Raw genomic sequence first — 20,216 nt, 5'->3', positions numbered from 1 at the left:
GGCCTTGGACCTGCAGCCTCCGGGACTGAGAGAGAATACATTTCCATCGTTTAGGCCCCCCAGTCCGTGGTAGTTTGGGGCAGCCCCAGCAAACTAACACTCGCTTCCTTGGAACTCTCCGGCAAGGTACCGACTCACCACCGCACACCGCGAATAAAGCCCTGTCCCCTGTTTATATCAGTCGGGTGTTTGGTGCCCCACTCTCAACTATGAACGAATACCTAAGGGTCACCAGGCGTCTGAGAATAACCTCTGACACGAGAGAGACCAAAGGAAGCAAACGAAAAAGACGACCCCAGAGGAAACAAAAACAATTTATGAACTAGCCCCAAACTGCAAACAGCTTAAACACACATCAGTAGGGAGCTGGTTGAATGACCAGTGGGTACACCTTTACGCCGAACACTGCGAGGCTGCTAGAACGGTTTCACGGCCTCTGGAATCTGTGTGTGTCAATGTGGAAAGAGGCTCACCATGTAGCATTAGGTTCTGAAAGAAAACACATTACAGTACGAGGAGTGTAATTGTGTTTATGCAAATTGCAGGTATATAAGAAGGGTCTGGCAGAAGGTGATAGGCAGGCTCGCAGTGGGTGTGTGTGGAGAATATCTTCTAAATGGGCCACACGTGTGCCAGGCGAAAAATCACTATGGACTTCTTGACCTCTAGGCTTGCCCAGGTACCTCTGGTTGGACAGAGGCATTCCCGTTGGACCTGGAGTGCCAGGAACTCATATACCTGTCTGAAGAACATAGCATAAGGCCAGGCAAACAGCAAATGCTTAAAGACCGTTTACTGGAAAAAAAGATGAATGGACGAATGGATGGGAGGATGGGTGGCTGGTTGGACACAATCACATGATCGTGCAGGTAGCGAGATGAGACAAGGGCCAGCTAACCCAGCAAGGGGGTGAAAGTCACCCTGAGAGCTGAGTTGTCTGCCCCCCTGAAGATCTGGACACCTCCGGGGGCCCTGTCACCTCCTGCTAGAGCAGACACCGATGCCCAGAAAAACAGCTGAACCTGTTGAGTTGCCAAGGCAACAAGAAGCATGCTGGGATGCAGAGCTGACAGTCCCAGGGAGGCCCTGTCTTCTATTTCCTAAATCACAATCCTATCAGCTCTCTCTCAGGGCCTGCGCCCGTCAGCTCAGGAACTGCCCTCTGCGTCTGCTTTCCCTCCCTGACCGCTGCTTTCAGGAGAGGCTGCAGCAGCCCACCGATATCTCCATTATCTAACTCTGGGAAGAGGAGCCTGGGTCTGAGCTCCCGCCATGCTCAGATCACACTGGGGACAAGGCAGGGGATGGCACAGTGGATTGGAGGCTTCGAGCTATTCATAGCACACCCATGGCCTTGACTAAACAGCAGCCCCGGATGAGTAGGGAAGAGGAGGACCGGGGTGCAGGGTGAGGGAGTGACTTGTTCACGGGCAGGGCTGGGGCTCTCCACTGGCTGGAGAAGAGAGGCAGCTCAGGCGGCAACAGGGCAAACATGAAAACAGGGCAGAGCAAGCGTCCCGAGTGAGTCTTCTAGAGAGAGGTAGGAGAGAAGTGGGTGTGTAGGAGGTGACACAGCCTTGGCACTGGCGTCAGGGTCTGTGGAGGGAGGGGCTGGCTGGGTCTGTCAGGGTGGGGCGGAGCGGGGATACTGCCTTGGAGAGAGAGCTATGTGGTCGGCACATGGTCAGTTGGCTGTGCTGTCCTCCCACGGGTTGGGCTGCTCTGTGAAGCAAGCAGAAGTTCAGAGGCTGGGGCAGTGTGGGGCTAGCCTGGAGCCAGGATCTCACACCAGGGTGGGCTGGGGAAGGAGGCAGCTGAGGCAGGGGGCCCGGGGAGGGCAAATTAAGAGCCACTTCCAGCTGGGTCACCATTTCCCAGAGTAGATAACTAGGCAGGAGCACAGCAAGGGGATGAAAGAGCCGTCAGGAGCTGGAAGGACCCAGCCTGGGCTTTGCCGTCTGCCCCAAAGAGATAGATATTCGCTTGAGATCCCCGGTAAGGCCTGAAAGCATCCTCCATCTCTCAGGCTTGCTAGACCATTAAAGTCTCCTAAACCAGCACTTCCCACCTTTTGATCATATTCAAATCACCTGAGAATCTTGCTAAACTGAAGATTCTTATCCAGTAGATCTGGGGTCAGGCCTGCGAGTCTGCATTTTTAGGAAGCCCTCACGTGTTGTTGTGTTGCAGATGCTAGTGGTCTACAGTCACACTTTTAGTAGCATGATCCTAAATATAAACCCTTGCTGTTAGAAACGTAGACTCTTTGGCCCCACCCACACATGCTGGATCAGGATGTGCATTTTAACAGGTTGTCTCAGCACTTTGTTTATGTTAAAGTCTGAGAAGCACTATTCTGAACCCATGGCTTTTGATTTGCTTGCACAGTGGAGTTCTGAGAACTGCTGCCTGAGTCCCTCCCCTAGAGATGCGGATCTGATTGGTCTGAGGTGTGGCTGAGACCCAGGTTCTTAACACCTCTGGTTCTTAAGACCCAGGTTCCAAACACGCCAATAACATCTTCCCGCGAGAACTGGGGTCAGCCCACCCTCCTGATACTGCTAGCTTGCCTTCACACTTCCCGCTTATTCACTCTCCACGTGACCCTGCGTGACATGTGGTGTCCTCCTCTCCCAGACGGTGAGTACATGTGACCATTACACTGCTGTTGAGCCCATCTGTGCGGTGCTGAGTGTTGGCCATCCTCATAATCACAGGGGGGCTCACCTTACAATGAGGCGAATAGGAGGTGATTAAACAGGTGCCTAATATTAGGAGTGGGGCTATACTGACAGGGGCAAGTGCAGAGGCTCAGAAGATAAACATTATACTTCTTGTGGTTAGCTTTGTTTTAAAATAAAGGTCCAAGTTTATTACTATCTCAATTTCCCTCCCTAACGAGATAAAGATCTTAGAAGTCAACTCCAGTTGCTGTCCCCCATCTAAACTTTCATGTTACTGCAGTTCCTAACTCCCCATAAAATGAGTGTTGTTTATTATTTTTAAAGTAAGTACTTGTTTACGTTTATCTACAGGCCTATGATTTATTTCCTTACTGGTATTTCTTGCATCCCATTCTTTCTGGTTAATTTTTCTTCTTACGGAAATATATCTATACAATGATTTATCATAAAAATAAAGCCACTTCTGAGAGTGATAATAATTACACCAGGCCACAATGTAAACTGGGACTGTCCCAGGCAAACTGGCCCAATGGACAGAGGTTTGGTGGCTTTTGAAGACACTATTTACAGAGGTTGTCCTCCAGCTCAGCACCTGGTCAGGACAGAGGCTGTTTGTGTAGACACGAAGAAGCCTCAGTCCTGGAGGTAGGGCCCCTGGAATGGCTGAGTGAGGAACTGGCAAATTCCTTCCCCAAAAGCAAAGACAGACAGGAAACAAAAACAAAAAACAAACAAACAAAAACAATTTAAGAACTCTGGAAATTGACCAAAGCTATACAATATAGTTAAGAAACAATACAATTTTTTATTTTTCTTCACAAAAACATACTGAACCTCAGAAAGAACGTATAAGCCTGTGGGCTTTTAGCCTGGGGCTGCTTATATCACCCCACCCAGTTCCCTGGTACTGGAAGTTCTACCAAGGTGGAGCAGGCCTTGAAGACTGACTGAAAAATTCCATGCCCAGGAACATTGTTGAAGATAAAATTCGAAAATCGCTAGCCCAAGGTTGTGAAACAGGTTTTGGGGAAGCGATAGACCAATTGACTAGACAGAAATTTGAAGGGTGATCTGGGAAATGAGATAACTAAAATGGACAACCGATAAAACAATGCTTAAGAGAGAAGTTTATAGCTGTAAGGTCTATATTAGAAAAGAAGGATCTCAAATCAATAACCTAAGCTTCTACCTTAAGAAACTAGAAAAAAAAAAAAAGAGAACAAGCTAAACTCAAAGGAAGAAAAAAGAAAGAAATAATAAATATTAGGGTAGAAATCAATGAAATAGAAAATCGAAAAAAAAAGAAAAAGCAATGAAACTAAAGTTGGTTATTTAAAAAGATCCACAAAATTGACAAACTTTTAGCTAGACTTAACAATGAAAAAAGAGAGACTACGCACATTACTAAAATTGGGGGTAAAGAGGGAATATCACTAACAAATATAAGGGCGCACCATCAACATCTTGATGCTACCAAATGAGACAACGTAAGTGGAATGAATAAAGCCCTAGTAAAACATAAATTACTGAAGCTGACTCAAGAAGAAATAGAAAATTTGAACAGATCTGTAGTAAAGAAATTGAGTTAGTCATTTAAAAAAATCTTTTCTCAAAGAAAAATCCAGCTCCAGATGGCTTTACTAGAGAATTTTGCCAAACATTTAAAGAAGAAATAATGCCAGTCCTTCATCAACTCTTCCAGAAATAGGGAGGAAAAGGAAATACTTCCCAACTCATTTGAAGACCTATGTTAATCTGATAACAAAGCCAGACAAAAAATCTCAATAAAACTACAGACAACTATCTCTCAAAATATTCCACAACACAATCCTAGCAAATTGAATCCAGCAACATATAAAAAGGACCATACACCATGACCAAGTGGGATTTATCTCAAGAATGTAGGCTTGATTTATTTATGCAATACATCATATTTACAGAATAAAAGATAAAACTACATAAATATCTCAATAGATGTAGAATAAGCATTTGACAAAATCTAACACCCATTCATGGTAAAAATAATATTTCCCCCCTGCAAACTAACAGTAGAAAGAAACCTCCTCAGAATGGTAAAGGTCATCCTTTACCTATTTTTTAGCTTCCTTTATACTTAATGGTGAAAGATTGGATGCTTTCTCTCTAAGATTGAACTTACCACTTCAATTTAACATTTTACTAGAGTCTCCAGCCAGTGCAATCAGGAAAGAAAGAAAAAAAGGGGGCATTCAGATCAGACAGGAAGTAAAACTCTCTTTATTGCAGACAACATGACCCTGTATTTAAAACATCCTAGGGAATTCACAAAAAAAAAACTACTAGAATTAACCAATAAGTCACAGGGTACAAGATCGACACAGAAAAACCAATCGTATTTCTATATATTAGCAATGAATGACCTAGAAATAGAATTAAGAAAGCAATTCCATTCACTATAGCATCAAAAAGAATAAAATAAATTTAACAAAAAAGGGGTGTATGCAATATTTTATATACTAAAAGCTACAAAGTATTGTATAGAGGAACTAAAGATCTAAATAAATGGAGAGGCGTTCCATGTTCGTGGATTGGAAGACTCAATATTGTTAAGAGGGTAATTCTTCCCAAGTTGATTGTTGGATTTAATGCAATGCCTATCAAAATCCCAGCAGGCTTTTAGTTGGCAGAAATCGACTAATCCTCAAATCTATATGGTTTCATAAAGACCCAGAGTAGCCAAAATGATCTTGAAAAAGAAGAACAGAGGTAAAGGGTTTATACTTCCTGATTTCAAAACTCATTATAAACTTATAGTCATTAAAATATTGTACTATTGGCATAGGGATCAATGGCATAGAATTGAGACACCAGAAACAAAACCTTATATTTATGGCCAATTCATTTTTGACCAAAGTGCCAAGGCAATTCGATGGGGAAAAAGACAGTCGTCACAAGTGGTGCCACAAGACAGCTGGCCATCCACACACAAAGGGATGAAGTTAGACTATTATCTCACACAAAGAACAAAAGTTAACTTAAAATGGATCACAGACATAGATGTAAGAGCTAAAAATATAAAACTCTGAGGAAAACATAGGAGAAAGCCTTTATGACTTTAGGCAAAGACTTCTTAGATACAATACCAAAAGCATGATACATAAAAGGAAAAAATTATGAACCGTACTTCTTCAAATTTAAAAACTTTTGCACTTTGAAAACACCATTAAGAAAATGAAAAGACAAATGACGAATGGAAGAAATTATCAAACCTAATAAGTATTTTATCCAGAAAATAAAGAATAACAGCTCAATAAAAAAGACAACTAACCATTCAAAAGATGGGCAAAAGATCTGAATAGATGATTTTACTAAAGAAGATATTCGAATGGCTAAGCATATGAAAACATGCTCAATATCATTAGTCATTAGAAAAATTCAAATTAAAACCATAATGAGATACCACTTCATACCCACTAGAATGGCTATAATTAAAAAGACAGATAATGAAAATGTGGAGAAATTGGAGCCCTCATACTCTGCTGGTGGGAATGTAAATGGTGCAGCCATTTTGGCAACTGTTTGGCGGTTTCTTTAAAAATTTATCATAAATTTACTACACAACCTAAGTGTCTACCCAAGAGAAATGAAAACGTGTTCATATACAGACTTGCACGTGAACGTTCATAGCAGTATTAGTCATAACAGCCAAAAAAAGTATCAACAATCCCAAAATTCCATGTAATGGAATACTATTCAGCAATAAAGAAGAGCAAGCTACTAATACAAGCTACAACGTGACAAATCTCAAAACGATATGCTAAGTGAAAGAAGGCAGATGTACGAAACTGCATATCGTATGATTACACTTATGTGAAATGTTCAGAAAAAAACAAATCTATAAAGACAGAAAGTAGGTCAGTGGTTGCCAGGGCAACGGGGAGTAACTGCAAATGGGCATGAGAGATTTGGGGGGTGGGGGACAATGAAAATCTAAAACTGGATTGAGGTGATAGTTGCAGAGCTCTGTAAACTTTCTAAATATCCTGGAAGTGTTCATGTAAAATAGGTGAATATTATGATGTAAATTTTACCTGACTTAAAGCTGTTTTTTTAAAAAGGCACTAGCCCCGCCCCCACTCACCCCACACTTCCCCGCCCCATGGCAGTTATTCCCTGGAGTTCACAGCTTCCCTCTAATCCCTCTCATTTTCTGGCTCCTGGGATTTCTCTTTCCTCAGTTTTAAATAAGTTTTAGGTTCCATTTTGCTCAGGGAGGGAGGGCACATCAGCTCAGTCAGCTACACTGGCCACACCTGGTATTTGCTTTCATGGAATTCTGGCGTTTTCTGTATCCCTGAGAAGGGCTGTGTGTTCCCCTCGGTGAAGCAAATGGAAGAAATGAAAAACAGGCTTGGTAGGGGGATGTCCCAGTTCCAAATGACTCCTGCTGTTTGGCCTGGCTCCCTCGCCCCTCTCTCTAGGTCACAGGAAGGACAGACCAGGGTCAAGCCATGCTAACAATGCCCTTCCTTTCTCTTTCTCTGATGAGCGGGAAGTCCCGGCAAGTTATCAGCCTCAGACCCAAGTTTAAGACTGCAGAGTGGAAGGAGGAGAAGGAAGAGATAGCTCCAGACCAAGAGCTCCTGGCAACAGCGCTGAGCTGCCTGCTTGGGAAGACGCGAGGGCGGACACCAGCAAGCCCCATCGCCCTGTGTCACTATGAGATCCACTAGAACAAGGACCTCGTGGACATATTCTCTGCAGAATCCCAGTGCCCGGCCGGGGTGGAGCTCCTTAACATCTCTGAAATAAATGAGCGATCATGGAAAAGTGCCCCAGCCATAAAAACCCACCTCCTCCTGGCCTGTGGTCTTACTTCTCTCCCTGACTGTCCCTCCCATTACCTAGGAAGGGACAAGGCCCACACATGTTTTGCAAGTCCTGTGTATTGTACCTGTTTGACAGGTGGACTTGGTTTAAGCCCAGCAAATCTTTTCATTACTGTTGCTACTTTTGGCTGGGTTCTGGGAAGGAACTAATTTGAGCAGCGATCACTTGACTTGAAATATTATGAACGTAATTTCATTATTTGGTCTGCCTAGGTCATGGGCAGGGGGTTACAATAACTGGTTTTGCTATGTTTTTGCTGACCTGGCAATTCCTCACCCACCTCTGTGGCTGACAACTGCCCCCATGGTGCCGAAGTCATTTACCCTAGCCTGGGCCCTGACTGTGAGTCCCATGCCTGCTCACGGCAGGTGAAAATGTCGGCGTGCACTCAGAGCAGCCAGCCCCACACCTCAGTGGGAAGTGTTTTCCACGTGAGCCCAAGGCACGCACACACCTCATGGTTGTGTATGCACACACTGCTACACACGATTGTGGTTGAGAGCCAGACACACACGTATTCACAGAAGTCTCCATCCCTTCACCAGCACACACGTGTGCACAGATCAGAACATGTCTGCAAGGCACAGGAACAAAGCACACTCCAAACATCAGGGTGGCAAAGCCGTGCGGGCCCCAGGCTGGCCCTTCACTATCGTGTCTCAGAGTGTGGCGTTTCCAGCTCAGAGTCACCAGGAAGATCCTGCGTGTCTGAGAACTGAAGACTTGGGTTCTAGTTTAGACATTGCCACTTTCTGGCTGTGTAACCTTAGGCAATCGACTCTGCCTCTCTGTGCCTCAGTTTCCCTATCTATAAAACAGACAGGGTGCTGTGAGGCTTCAGTGGGAGAGTATTTGCAAAGCACATAAAGTGCAGTGCTGATACTCAGCAGGTGCTCAGCACTCACTACATTGTCACTACTCAGACCACTCCCCCAACCCCCACCCCCACAGGTGCCACCTCCTGGATGCTGTTGGGACTCCCTTGGGCTCTCTGGTCCCACTCCCAGCCCCGGTAGCATCAACCCTGACCTGGAGGTAGCAGTGAAGAAATTGCAAAGTGCCTCTTGCCACCTCTCCCAGGAGACCCTTGACAGGTCTGACGGCCATAGACAGTGTCCTAGGTAGAGAAGAGAGAAGGCCAGTGTAGCTGTCCCTACCACACCCCATCATTGTGGGAAACAGGAAATTATCTTCCATTGAAAATGCAAGCCCACCCCACAGGGCACCCACAGCTCACTTCATAGCCCCTTGATGAAGGGCCCACCCTTGCAGGAGGATTTGTCCAGAAATGACTCCTCCTTTATTTATAGCAACAAAAATTTGCTGGTGGGGGGATATATTTGCACGTGAATAAGTGTGTGTAAATGAAAGGAGGGTTCCAACATGCACCGTCCCCAAACGCCCACCCCTGGCCCTGCCCCTCGCTCACATCTCTGCTGACCAGTCACCTTCTAGGACCCCCAAGTCTTATGCCCGAATGGCGAACAGGTATCTCTGGCAGGGCTCCTGACCCTCTGAACTAGTGTGGTTGAGAACCAGACACACACATATCTTGGGGCTCCATATGGGTCAACGGGCACATGGAGAAGCTCTGCCCATGACTTGCCTGTGGTCTGGCTTCATGCCAGTACTGCTGGGGCTGGAAAGAGTAATGAGTCTCTTCCCACCAGGGGATCTGCCACTTCTCTGTCCTGAGGGGAGAGGGAGAGTCGCACAGAGAAGGTGGGGGGCAGGTCTCAGCCTCAGAGAGATTTGGGATATTGAACAGAACCTCTCCTTCCAGTCCACCCAACCAATAGTAAGTTCAAGAGTGACTTATTGTCTGACTCTGAAAACTCCTTCTAAAATCTGAGCTCCCACTTAAAAATTGGGAGAATTTACATAAGTATGTTATAGATTCCTAGCTTCTTTGAAACAAATAAAATAAAAAGGAGTATCTGGCCACCTTGGGCCCACATCCCACACAGAACTCCTGGCTGAAGCCGAGCAGCAGCCCGCCTAGTAGATGTCCGTCCACGTCCCCATCCTGTTCACTGCGGTCCCCACCTCCACCCCACCCTGCAGCTCTGTGCTAAGTATAGTTTTCTGATGGACCTGGGGACCCTACAGAGTTTTCCCTGACATCCCCCCTCAGCATCCCTTTCTCTCCCTCATCTCCCTGCCACTAGGGAGGGGCCCAGACCCTGAGGGCAAAGGTCAAATGCATTCACAAATGGCTGTCGCTTTTTGAGGAGGGGAGATGGGAGTCCCAGACCAGGCCGCTTCTCCCAGGACAAAGCACATTTAGACACAGATCACTCCCTCAGTCCAACCCAGGATGGGAACCACTGGTTGGGGACTGGACCCCCTGAGGCCACTAGCTAGGGACTGGACCCTGAGCTGCTTTGAGAGCAACCAAGCTAGGTGGGGGTGGAGCTTGGATGGGGCCAGCCTACTCTATAGTTGATCTTCCATCTGGAATGTCCTCTGAGGGCTGGAAAATGCCATGGCTAGGCCTTAGGGTCCAACTTCCTGACTGGACACCGGACTGCGAGAAGGGGAAGATCCCCGTGTGCTCCTTACCCCGTGTCAGAAGCCAGCTAGCTGTGGCTGTGGGGGAAATGGAAGCCACTGAGGTTCAGTTATTTCTCCCATATAAGTAAACGTTTTTGAATGCAAGTATTGTCCACTTCCAGTAAGCTCCACCATGATCAAATTAAAACTGCAGAGCCAAAAATCCTGGGAAATAAGCTTTATAATGAAAGCATTGGCAGATATGCAATGGTGAGCTTCTGTCTTAGGTGAGCTCTGCCTGACCTTCCAGCTTCCTGCAAATATTTCGGGAAAGAGAAGGCCCATACAGACCCTAAAGCCACATGAAAGGTGTCACCATAAACAGGAAGGGCTGGAAGTTGAGGCCCGAGGGCCTCAGCCCACACTCATGGCGGCCCTGATGGGCCTCCTGCCCCGGAGATGTGCCATCGGCCTCCGCAGCCAGCCCTTCCGTGCGTCTGTTGTCATAACTGTCACCATGACCTTTTTAGGATTTGAAAGAAATAAGAACCACCCAGTAGCCACGGAGAAAGACAGCAACCGTGGCACCAGCCCTGTCTGTGGACCCTGTTCTGGCACAGAACCATTTCTCCACTGTCCATGTTAGCAACTCAGGAAGTTAGGAAGGTTTAGTGGGGCCTTGAAAAGTGTGTGTTAAGAATCCAGCTTCCGCACGCTGGCAGTGAGGGCGGTTTTCTGATTCCCTGTGTGTCCCGAGCCCACCCCTCCCACACCCTCCCCTACAGCCCTGAGCCTGAACTTGGAGGCAAGCCAGGCAGCAGGGGCCATTCCTTGGGACCTTGTGCCACTTTGGGACTGGGGTCTTGCCCTGCCCGCCTGCTTTCCCTGGCAGATCTCCTGGGCTGAATCAGCGGGGCTCGGCCCTGATGTCGGGCGACCCCCACTGAAGATGCTTGGGCCATGAATGGGGACAGAGGTGGGGGAGGTATGGGGCACAGGTGGAAGGAAAGAAAATTCAGCCCCGTCTGGAATGTCTCCCTAGCACCACCCTAACACGAGGGTCAACGCCAGCCTAGGTGCGGTCAGGGCGTCCTAGACCAGAATGATTCTGGGGCATCTCACACACAGACTTGACCCCTTCTCCTCCTCTCTGGGTCCCTCCCATTCATTCCGGTCCAGCAGAGCAGGAAAGGGGTCAGCTCACACCTGAGCCCCGCTCTGGGCCTGCTGAATCATGACTCATGTCGCAGGCAGACAGAGCCCGATTCACTCCCTGAGTGGGGGGCCTGGGGGAACAATCGGCTGATGCAGAGACACAACCTGAAACCGGGGCTTTTGGGGGCTGGCGCAGGCATCAGAACCACCAGCCCCGCTCGGCCCCCGCCCAGGCCTGGACACAATGGGAGACCCAGTTTTCCAGCTGGACTGTAATTTCAGAAGGTGTCTTTGTGTGGGCGTTATCAACCAAGACACCAGAGAAGCCTTGGGGCTAGGTTCGAGGAGGCGGGCTGCTGCCGAAATCTACTGGGTGTCGGCAAGAAATGCCCTTTGAGGAAATGGTAGAAAAACGTCAGAAAATACAGATGTAGACCATGACATTAGCTAGTAGCAACAGGCAAGGAGAGCAGAGCGAGCCAAGCGAGGGCTTCGAAATCAGGCGAACCTGGGTTCGAATCCTGACTTAGACCACTCTGGCTGCAGGGCTTTGGGCATCTGACTTAACCTCTCTAAGTTGGGGACAATGACGCCTGCCTCACAGGGTGTAAAAAGATGAAATAAAGGGCACTGAGACAATGCCAGGCGCCAATAAACTGTAACTAGTACTACATTTCATGCACACTGAAGCTAATTACAATGTCTCGTTTTTAAAATTACCATCACACATGTGTGTGGAGCTCTGTGGTTTTCAAAGCCATTTTTGTCCATCACTTCATTAGATCCACACAATGATTCTGTCTTCTATTTTTAGCACTTTATTTTAGCTCCTTTAAAACATAAGTCTTGCTCTTATTGGATATGATTGTCCCAATAGTCTGTTCTGCTCTCCTTTTTTAATTTCCCCACCCCTAGGAACCTTTAGCATAACAATTCCGAGACCATTTTCTATTAATATGAATTTTCAGATTAGAGCGATATGATGTCTGTTTCTTAATTTAATTAGGTGATTCCTGTTATTAGTTCCTACATGCTCATTATTTTTCATTTAGCATATTTTAATGCACCAAAGGAAAGAGAGGCTCAGGCTGGAGACCCCCAGGGCGTCTTCTGCAGGGAGGAGGGAAACGTGGCCTCCACCTGCGGGAGGGTGGAAGAACCCAGGAAATCGATATCACACCAGGAAGCAGGTGCCGGGAGCTGCTGCCAGTCCGTGGCCCAGTCTCAGGTGAGAGAGGGTGGGGGCAGATCAACTCCCACTGCAGAGATGGGGCCGCAGTGGGTGCCCTGAGCCCAGGGGAGTAGCGAGGATCCTTCATGAAGACCTACCCCCAAAAGCACAATCCAGAGAAGGCCCCAAAGCCAGCACCCCCAGGGCCCCCCAAACCCACTGGGCTCTGGGCGTCTACAACTGAGGGCTGCCTGTCTGACACTGACCTCCTTTCTGGTATTCACTGGCTGATCACCATGTGGGGGCCCCGCGGCTGCTCCTGCATCTGTACTGCCCTCTGCACAACTCCAGGGGGCACCTTCCACAGTGCAAAATCAACGTTACCCTGGAATTAGCACTGAACACGGTGTGAGTGTTACCCATCCCCCTGATATGCAGGCCCTGTCTCAATGCTCCCACCCCATCGAGGCAGGCTCGGCCATCTGTGCTCCTGGGCTCCGGCCGCCCCTGGTCCCCTCCTCATCTCCAACACTCCCACTGTCCACACGGAGCCCATCAGTGCTCCAGCTCACAGCCCACCCGTGGCACCAGCAAGAAGCCTCACAAAGTGACTTTTGAGTTTATAAGGAAGAGAAGGGCAGGAAGTCCAAGTGGCCACTCTTGGAAGGGGCACTGTTACAGCCCTGACTGTGAGAGCCTGGTGCCGGCTGTGGCGGGGAGAGGGCTCTCCAGAGGATGAAACTCAGTGGGTGGTTCAACCCAGAATACGATTTCCTGATTTCCTTCGTTGCCGCTGCAGACAGGCGGGTGGAGGGAGGGCAAGGCGGATCCTCGTGAGCCTGGGCAGCGTTCGCTGAGAGCCTGAACACGCTGCGGATGCATTGTTTAGAAACACCGGTTCCCAGAGTCCCAGCCCTGCTGATTTCGCAATGATAGATTGCCAGCTACTTAACAGGATGGATCACTGCAATTACATGTCACTTCTGATATTCACAGTCACAACAAGGATGTGTCAGCCTCACAAGGTTTGTAGAAAATATATATGATGTTCCGCAATGCCGTTAGAAAATAGTTTCAGGAAACAGGCTTGAGAGGGTGCCAATAAACCCACCTGTCTGGGGAAAGCAGCCGGCTCTGGGGAAACTGGAGGAGCTGGCTCCCTGGCCCCGAAGGAGTGTGGGCTTGGATGACTCGGCCCAGCAGGCCGCCCCTTCCCCAAGAGGGCCAAGGAGAGCCGGCCACCACACTTCCATTTACTCCGTCACCCTCGTCACCCTCACACGAGTGAGCTGTTAGAACTGCGCGGCCGTTACTCCTGTGGCCCTGGTCCACCCAGGCCTTGTAGGCTGCTGATGTGGTCTCCGAGCTCCAAGGGGCACACCTGGACAAAGACCGTCGCTGCAGGAATAAGACAAACCCTCTGATACTGCAATATAGCCCTCATCACTGGCTCCTGGCACAGGCGGGGCTGTGTGTCCCTGGGAACTTTGGGACCAAGAATGAGGGCCACACTTCTTCCAGGCAACATAGCCCTGCCACCAGGGGACCAGAGCAGGACCCTGGAGTCAGTCAGGCCCATGGGTCTTGAAATTCTGGCTTTGTTGATTTCTAGCTGTGAGATACTGGGCAAGACACTCAGCAGTGTGTGCTATGGGGAGAAACCCCAGGCTTCAACAGAGTCTCATCCAAGCCTACTTCACAGCTTCTGCTGAACATCAGCACCTGGTCATCTCTTGTGAGATGGAGAAGGTAAACAAGCCACCCATAGCTCCCTCCTCCAGGAAGCCCTCCTGACTACTCCAGCCAGGGCTCTGTCCTCTGATGTATGAATGGGAAGGAGTGAGTGTGTTAATGGAGATGCAGGTGGAGGAGGGGTGGGGCAGGGTGGAGGCTACCTGCTTCTCTCCCCTGGCCCTGAGTCTGTGGGGCCGGGGCCCTGGGCAGAGGAGTTATAGGGTAACTTCACACCTGCTCAGCATCTCAGATACCATCTGCTTAAAATAGAATGTGTGGTCTGCAGCCTGCTCCCCCAGACCACTTCCAATCTGGCATATCTGCCTCAGTGAGGGGCACCCCTAACCCCATCTGCCAGAGCCAGAAACCATAAGCCAGAGTCATTCTGAACCCAGACAGCTGCCTTCCTCACCCCCGTCATCCTCCCACCCACTCTGCACCTGACCCCGATGCCCTGAATCCACCCCTCCCAGTCCCTCTCCACCCTAAGCCTTGCCATCCCTTCAGGCCTCACTCAGCCTCTGCCAGCGAGTCTCTCTGTGCTTGTCATCCCATCCCACCCCCGCCCACAGCTCCATGACATGCAGCCACTAGACTGGAGTTCTAATGGCCACTTCCTCCCTCAGAATCCCCCGAGCTCCCATCCCCTGCAGCAAAGGCTCGCTCCTCTGCAATGCTGCAAGGGGTCCCCAGGCCCCTGCCTGGCTGTGTCTTCAGCCACAAGTCTAGATCCGCAGGTTGCACTCCAGCCCCTAATCACCAGGAGTTCTTGCCATGCCACATTCTCTCACGCCTCCGAACCTTGACCCATGCTCTTCTTTCTGCCCAGGCTCTGCTCTGGGCCCAGACCAGGCAGTACTGAGCATCAGTTACTGGGAAGGCAGTAGGTGCAGTGGGCAACAGCCAACTGCGTAGGGACAAATCCTGGCTCTGAAGCCCAAAGCTGTGTGGCCTTGAGCACAGCACTTAACCACTCTTACCTCAGCAGTCTCGTGTGTCAGACAGTGTAATGGTACTTAATTCATGATGTTTGTAAGTATTAAACAAATGCCAGATATGTGTAAAGTGCTGTGACAGTGCCTGGCACAAGGTGAGTGCCTGAGAGTGTGTGCCAACATCAGCAGTGTTGCTGTTTGTGCGTCCACACTAGGGAGTGCTTGGCATCTCATTTGTAAATAGGAATAATCATTGATTATAAGAATTACATGCATTAAAACATGTAAAGTACTTAGCATAAGACCTGGCACGTGGTAAATGCCTGATTGATGTTTGTTATTATTATTACCGGCAGATGCCCTTGTGCCCTGGAAGGAACGCCTTGGGGCAGGCCGTAGACCAGGAAGTCATCAGGGCTGTCCAGCCCCTTGTCTGCACTTGGGGCCCCTGGTCAGGCAACCTCTGTCATCATCATAGCTGCCTTCCCACCTGACAGCCAGTACCAGCCCCAATCCCCAGCACCGCCACCCACAACTGCACAGCTTCGAGAGAGCAGTTATATCACGGAAACGTGGGGTGGCCCCGCTTTCAGAAAACTCACTCTGCAAAAACCAAACATTTAAATAAAAACTATTTATAGTGTACTAGCAATAGAATCTATATCATAAAGTCACATTTTTAAATGTATCAACGAATAAACCAATCGATCCACCGTTTACTTTGGCTTCACGGGTCACTAACAATGACTCACTTTACCCCATTAAAACAAAATCCATCCCACTTTAGAGAATGAAGAAGAAATGATAAAATCAGAACATCGCATTGTGCAGCCTTAACGAAGGGATGGATCTAGGCGCCATCGTGAGTGGCCGACATCACGTAAGAGAGCCAGGCAGATGTGTGCCTCCTGATGGGAGAACATGGGACCACATGTGAATTCTGACTGGAGAAAGAAGGAAAAACCCAAGCTATATCTGATCGCACTGCTAGTTTACTTAATTTATAAGGAATACGAAGAACAGAAGACAATGTTGAACTATACCAAATGGACACAAAAAAGCGAAAATCCCGACTGTGAGAAACTTGACAGGACTCGTGACCTGGTTTCCTTCAATAAATAGCAAGAGAGAAGATGGAGAGGAAATCTTATAGATGGAAGAGATTTAGAGACTCACCAGCCGACTGCAGTGTGTAGGCCTTATCTGGGTACTGATCACAACAAATGGGAAATAAAGGTATTTAAAATATTTGTGAGATGAAGAGACATTTGAACACCAGCTGGATATCTGATGATAATAGGAAATTGTTGAATATTAAAAAAAAAAAAAAGTTCTTATCTTTTAAACTGAGAAATATATTGAAATATTTGTGGCTAAATTGATATTCCATCTGGCATAAGCTTCGAAATCATACAGAAGGAGGGCAATGGATGGGCCCAGCCTGACCATATTGGGGGTGCTGTGTGATGAGTACATGGGGTTCACCGTACTGTTCTAATCTATTTCTGTGTGTGTTCCAAACTCTCTGTAATAAAAACGACATAAAGGAAGGTAGCTCATAAAAGTTCAGTTTGCCCAGCCACAGGTATGGAGCCTATCTTCCGCCTTTCCAGGGGCTAGCACGTCAGGAGGTGTCATTCCCGGTTCTGGCATGCTCTTTGAATCTTCTGCTTAGGGAAGAGGCCAGGCTAGTCTCCTGGGTCAAAAAGTGCGGTTCTTGAAGCGTCAGGGCCTGGCAGTATTGGAAGCTGGGAAGGAGTTGGACAGGGGATTTCTCTGAGACACAAGAAAATCTAATCTAATGAAGGTAGGTTAACTGGCAGTGATTCACGTTTCAAAAGTTTTGACTTAAATATAGCAAACGTTTTTGAAAATATCGTTTGATTTATAAGAGTTGGCAACCCCATAAGATCGCATCTAATGCACGAGCCAGGTGAGGTTTGCTGACTGGTCCCCGAGAAGTTCAGGTGCTGTTAACACCTGGTAGCTGCGTGAGAGAAGTCTGAATGACACCTCCGACTACAGGAGACCAAGAGACGGCCTTTGCAAGTTTGTTTCCAAATCTTCACCTGCCCGCCTTCCCACTCCCGCTTTGGTTGGCACCAGCAACAGCAGTTCCCAGTGAACTCTCTGCCGCTGTGAAAGACAGAGCAGCTCGCAGAATTGTCTCTGTAGATGGCCACCCCCAGCGGCCTTGCCTGATCCAATGGCAGGGCACACTCCTGCGTCTGCACCTCCCACAGGCAGAAATCCACAGGGAGAAGGCCCGTCTGGGGCTTTTGGGGCCACCCACCCATACAACTGGATATATACACTTTGTTAGCACTGGTTTCCAACAGATAAATGTAATCAAGGTTTATGTGCTCAGAGAAGCCAACAGGATGGGATTGTTTCACTTGAAAGATCAGAAGAAAATTGTAACTAATGTTGTGGAAAATTACTTTGATATTGCTTTCTTGGTACCGAATCACAATTAGGCTGCTGTGAGAAGTACAGGGAAAGAATAAATGAATAGTAACAAATCAACACAAACAGCCTGTGTCAGGAACACTTTGCTCAGGGAAAGTAAAGTAAGCATTATTTAAAGTTTTATGAGTGTGTTTGATGTAATTTACGCAGAGTGTCAAGGTTGCCCATCACCTGGCACGTGGTGAGGGTGGTAGAGCTCCATTTACAGCCAAGAGAACACAGCTCAAGACCCAAGAGTGCTTCTTGCCTGCTCTTGTCGGGCCCACGGGGTCCATGGCTATAGGGATGCTGGCTTCGGCTTCCATCCGTCCTACACACCCTGCCAACCCGAGGCTTTGCACTCCTTTCCCTGCTCGCCATTCCACCCTAGGAATCCCACATAGATGTGCACTGGCGCAGTGGTGCAGGGCTATGCTGGCCGGCATGAGGGGCAGGAGTCCACTACCCACAGAAGATGTGAAGAGCAAGTGCTCTGCTTCGCCAGCTGGCTACGGCACAGCATGTGGCACATGACCTAACTCCACCCAGGGATATAACACCTGCCCCTAGAGTGTACCGTGGATGGGGGCATGGCCCCTGTCCCAGCTGGACGCCACAGACACATTTGTGCTTTCTCTCCCAGGTTGGTCCCACGGAACGCAGATACTGATGACGAGGACCTTCTGCCCATGTGTGCACCTAACCACACACAAAACCAAGACATGCACCAAAGATACACAGGCACCATTTACACCAAGCTGAGGCCTTCTTTCAGGAGCTTGCTTCTGCGCAGATAAGACACAGCTGCAGGGCCAGCTCTCCGACTGTCTTGACGACACTGCCCTGGAGAGCCTGATTCTGCTGACACAGTGTCGCTGGCCACTCTAGGGCTCATGCGAGGCTGCGAAGTCCCCACAGAGGAGCCATACTGGTCACTCGTCCTTGCTTCTTTGGAAGTGGGGGAGCAGCCAGACTCACTGTGACAGCCACCATCTGTGAGGGTCCAGCCTAGGTATGAGTCAGCACCAATGACTGGCTGCCGTCTCCTGGGGCCCACGGCCTTGGCTACCTCTCAATGACTCTGGGGAAAGAATCAACTCATCGGTCTCCCTCACCAGGGCTTCTGGTAGCAGCTGCCAGGCCTGGGGCCCAAACTCTGGACTCCTCGTGCTCCTTCTGCCTCTCCATCTATGGCTTCTAGGCCCACATTCTACCCTGAGAGTGTGAGCCAGCCAGCATTGAGAAGAAGCTGGGAGGAGGCTGCACCCCTGAGGACCCTGTGTCCCTGTCCCAGGGCCAGGTGGCCCCAGGCTGTGCTCTGCTCTCCTGTGTGTGCTATGTGCTGCTGGTGGGGATGGTGCAGAAACCCTCTGCTAGGCCCCCAGCATCCACTCCTCCCTCATATTGTCCATGTCCTAGAGCACATGGGTGTCTCCATGGACCTTCCCCTAACAAGGCCCCCAGGACCACTGCTGAGAGATGCTGGTCCTTGGGCCTGTCAACAGTGCTTTCCTCTCACTCCAAAGCGGAGTGACCCCAGCCCTGGCCCTATGCCCGCTGCCCTCTAGCCCTGCTGTGTTCTCTTGGGAAGGGAAGGGCTGTGAACTGGCAGCAGGCACCTTGTCCAAGCTCCCCTCTCCATCTGCCCAAGGCTCTAGAACCATCTTCCTGCTCTCCCATCACTGCCATCCCCCCTGTCCGCAGCAGACCACTGCCAGTCAGGGAGGGGCTGCCCCTCCTGTGGGTCACCAGGGACAGGTGGGGTAGGAGGCAGCAGGTGGAGCACCAGTAGGGGCAGTCTCAGCCTCACAAAGCCAAGAGGTTCCCCAAATCCTTCTTCTCACACTGGAGGAGCTGGATTCGAGGGGTCCCCAGAGCTGGGCAAAGAAAGAATCCCATTTGGCATGGGCTCAGGGAGAAATCATTCACCCTCTGATGTCCCAGATCATACGGAAGAGACACTGAGAGGTGGCAAAATCCTCCTTAAATCTGAGTTTCACCAAAGGCAATAACCGGCTGAGAGATGGGCAGTCTGGCTACCATTCCCAAAAGAGGTGCATGGGCCAGAGGTCAGAACCCTAAGGCTGCTGGTCTGACATCAGATATAATGTTCCCATATTGAGGCTGAAGCCCCCCAGGAGGAGACCATGACCCCTCCTCTGCCTGCCAGGCATCTCAGTACAAAGCTGGCACCGGGGAAGGGTAGAGGCCTGCACCTTGGGCAGGAAAGCCAGGCGATGGGGCCAAGTGTGAGAGCTCACCTGGCACCTGTTGAGGGGTGAGCTCTGTTGGGTCCTGTAGGCCGATGAAGAGGAGAAGGCCTGCAGCTCCGAACAGCAGGATGGATGAGAACATGCAGGCCAGCCGCATTGTTCCAGTCCGCAGGGTCATCTGGGCCTCGCTCCGGGGTCACCTGTTGGGTGTGGGAGGCGAGTTCCTCCCTCATCATCCACACCAGGCATCCATCAGGCCACAGTCTACGGGGCAGAGGGGGAGAAAGATGGTCCATCACCGAGGCACAGGGCCTCCTGGGCGGGCTGAGGCACCAGCCACTGCACGTGACCATGTGTAATCCCTGGATCCCTCCACCCTTCAGAACCTACTCAGGTATGTCCCTTCCACATTTTCAAGCCCAAAGCAGGCTGAGGGAAGACCAGTCACTGTGACCTGTGGCTGAGACACCAGCTTCCCTCCAGGGTCTCCTGTATTGGCACCCACAGAAAAACC

The 20,216-nt window shown here is 49.4% G+C and overlaps 1 protein-coding gene across 1 annotated transcript in view; it reads right to left on the bottom strand.

Moving 5' to 3' along the window:
* The window catches only part of CHST8 (carbohydrate sulfotransferase 8), a 62,098-nt gene extending 42,137 nt beyond the window's left edge, over positions 1-19,961 (bottom strand). Inside the window, exon 1 of the mRNA XM_006926788.1 lies at positions 19,751-19,961. Within this exon, the coding sequence (XP_006926850.1) occupies positions 19,751-19,880 (130 nt within the window). The 5' untranslated portion in view covers positions 19,881-19,961. The remainder of the gene's footprint in view (positions 1-19,750) is intronic.
* Between the last annotated feature and the right edge of the window lie 255 nt (positions 19,962-20,216).

Source organism: Pteropus alecto, unplaced genomic scaffold, assembly GCF_000325575.1.
Source record: "Pteropus alecto unplaced genomic scaffold, ASM32557v1 scaffold7, whole genome shotgun sequence".
Lineage (NCBI taxonomy): Eukaryota > Metazoa > Chordata > Mammalia > Chiroptera > Pteropodidae > Pteropus > Pteropus alecto.
The sequence above is the reverse complement of the archived record's forward strand: the minus strand, read 5'-3'. Positions and strand labels throughout refer to the sequence as shown.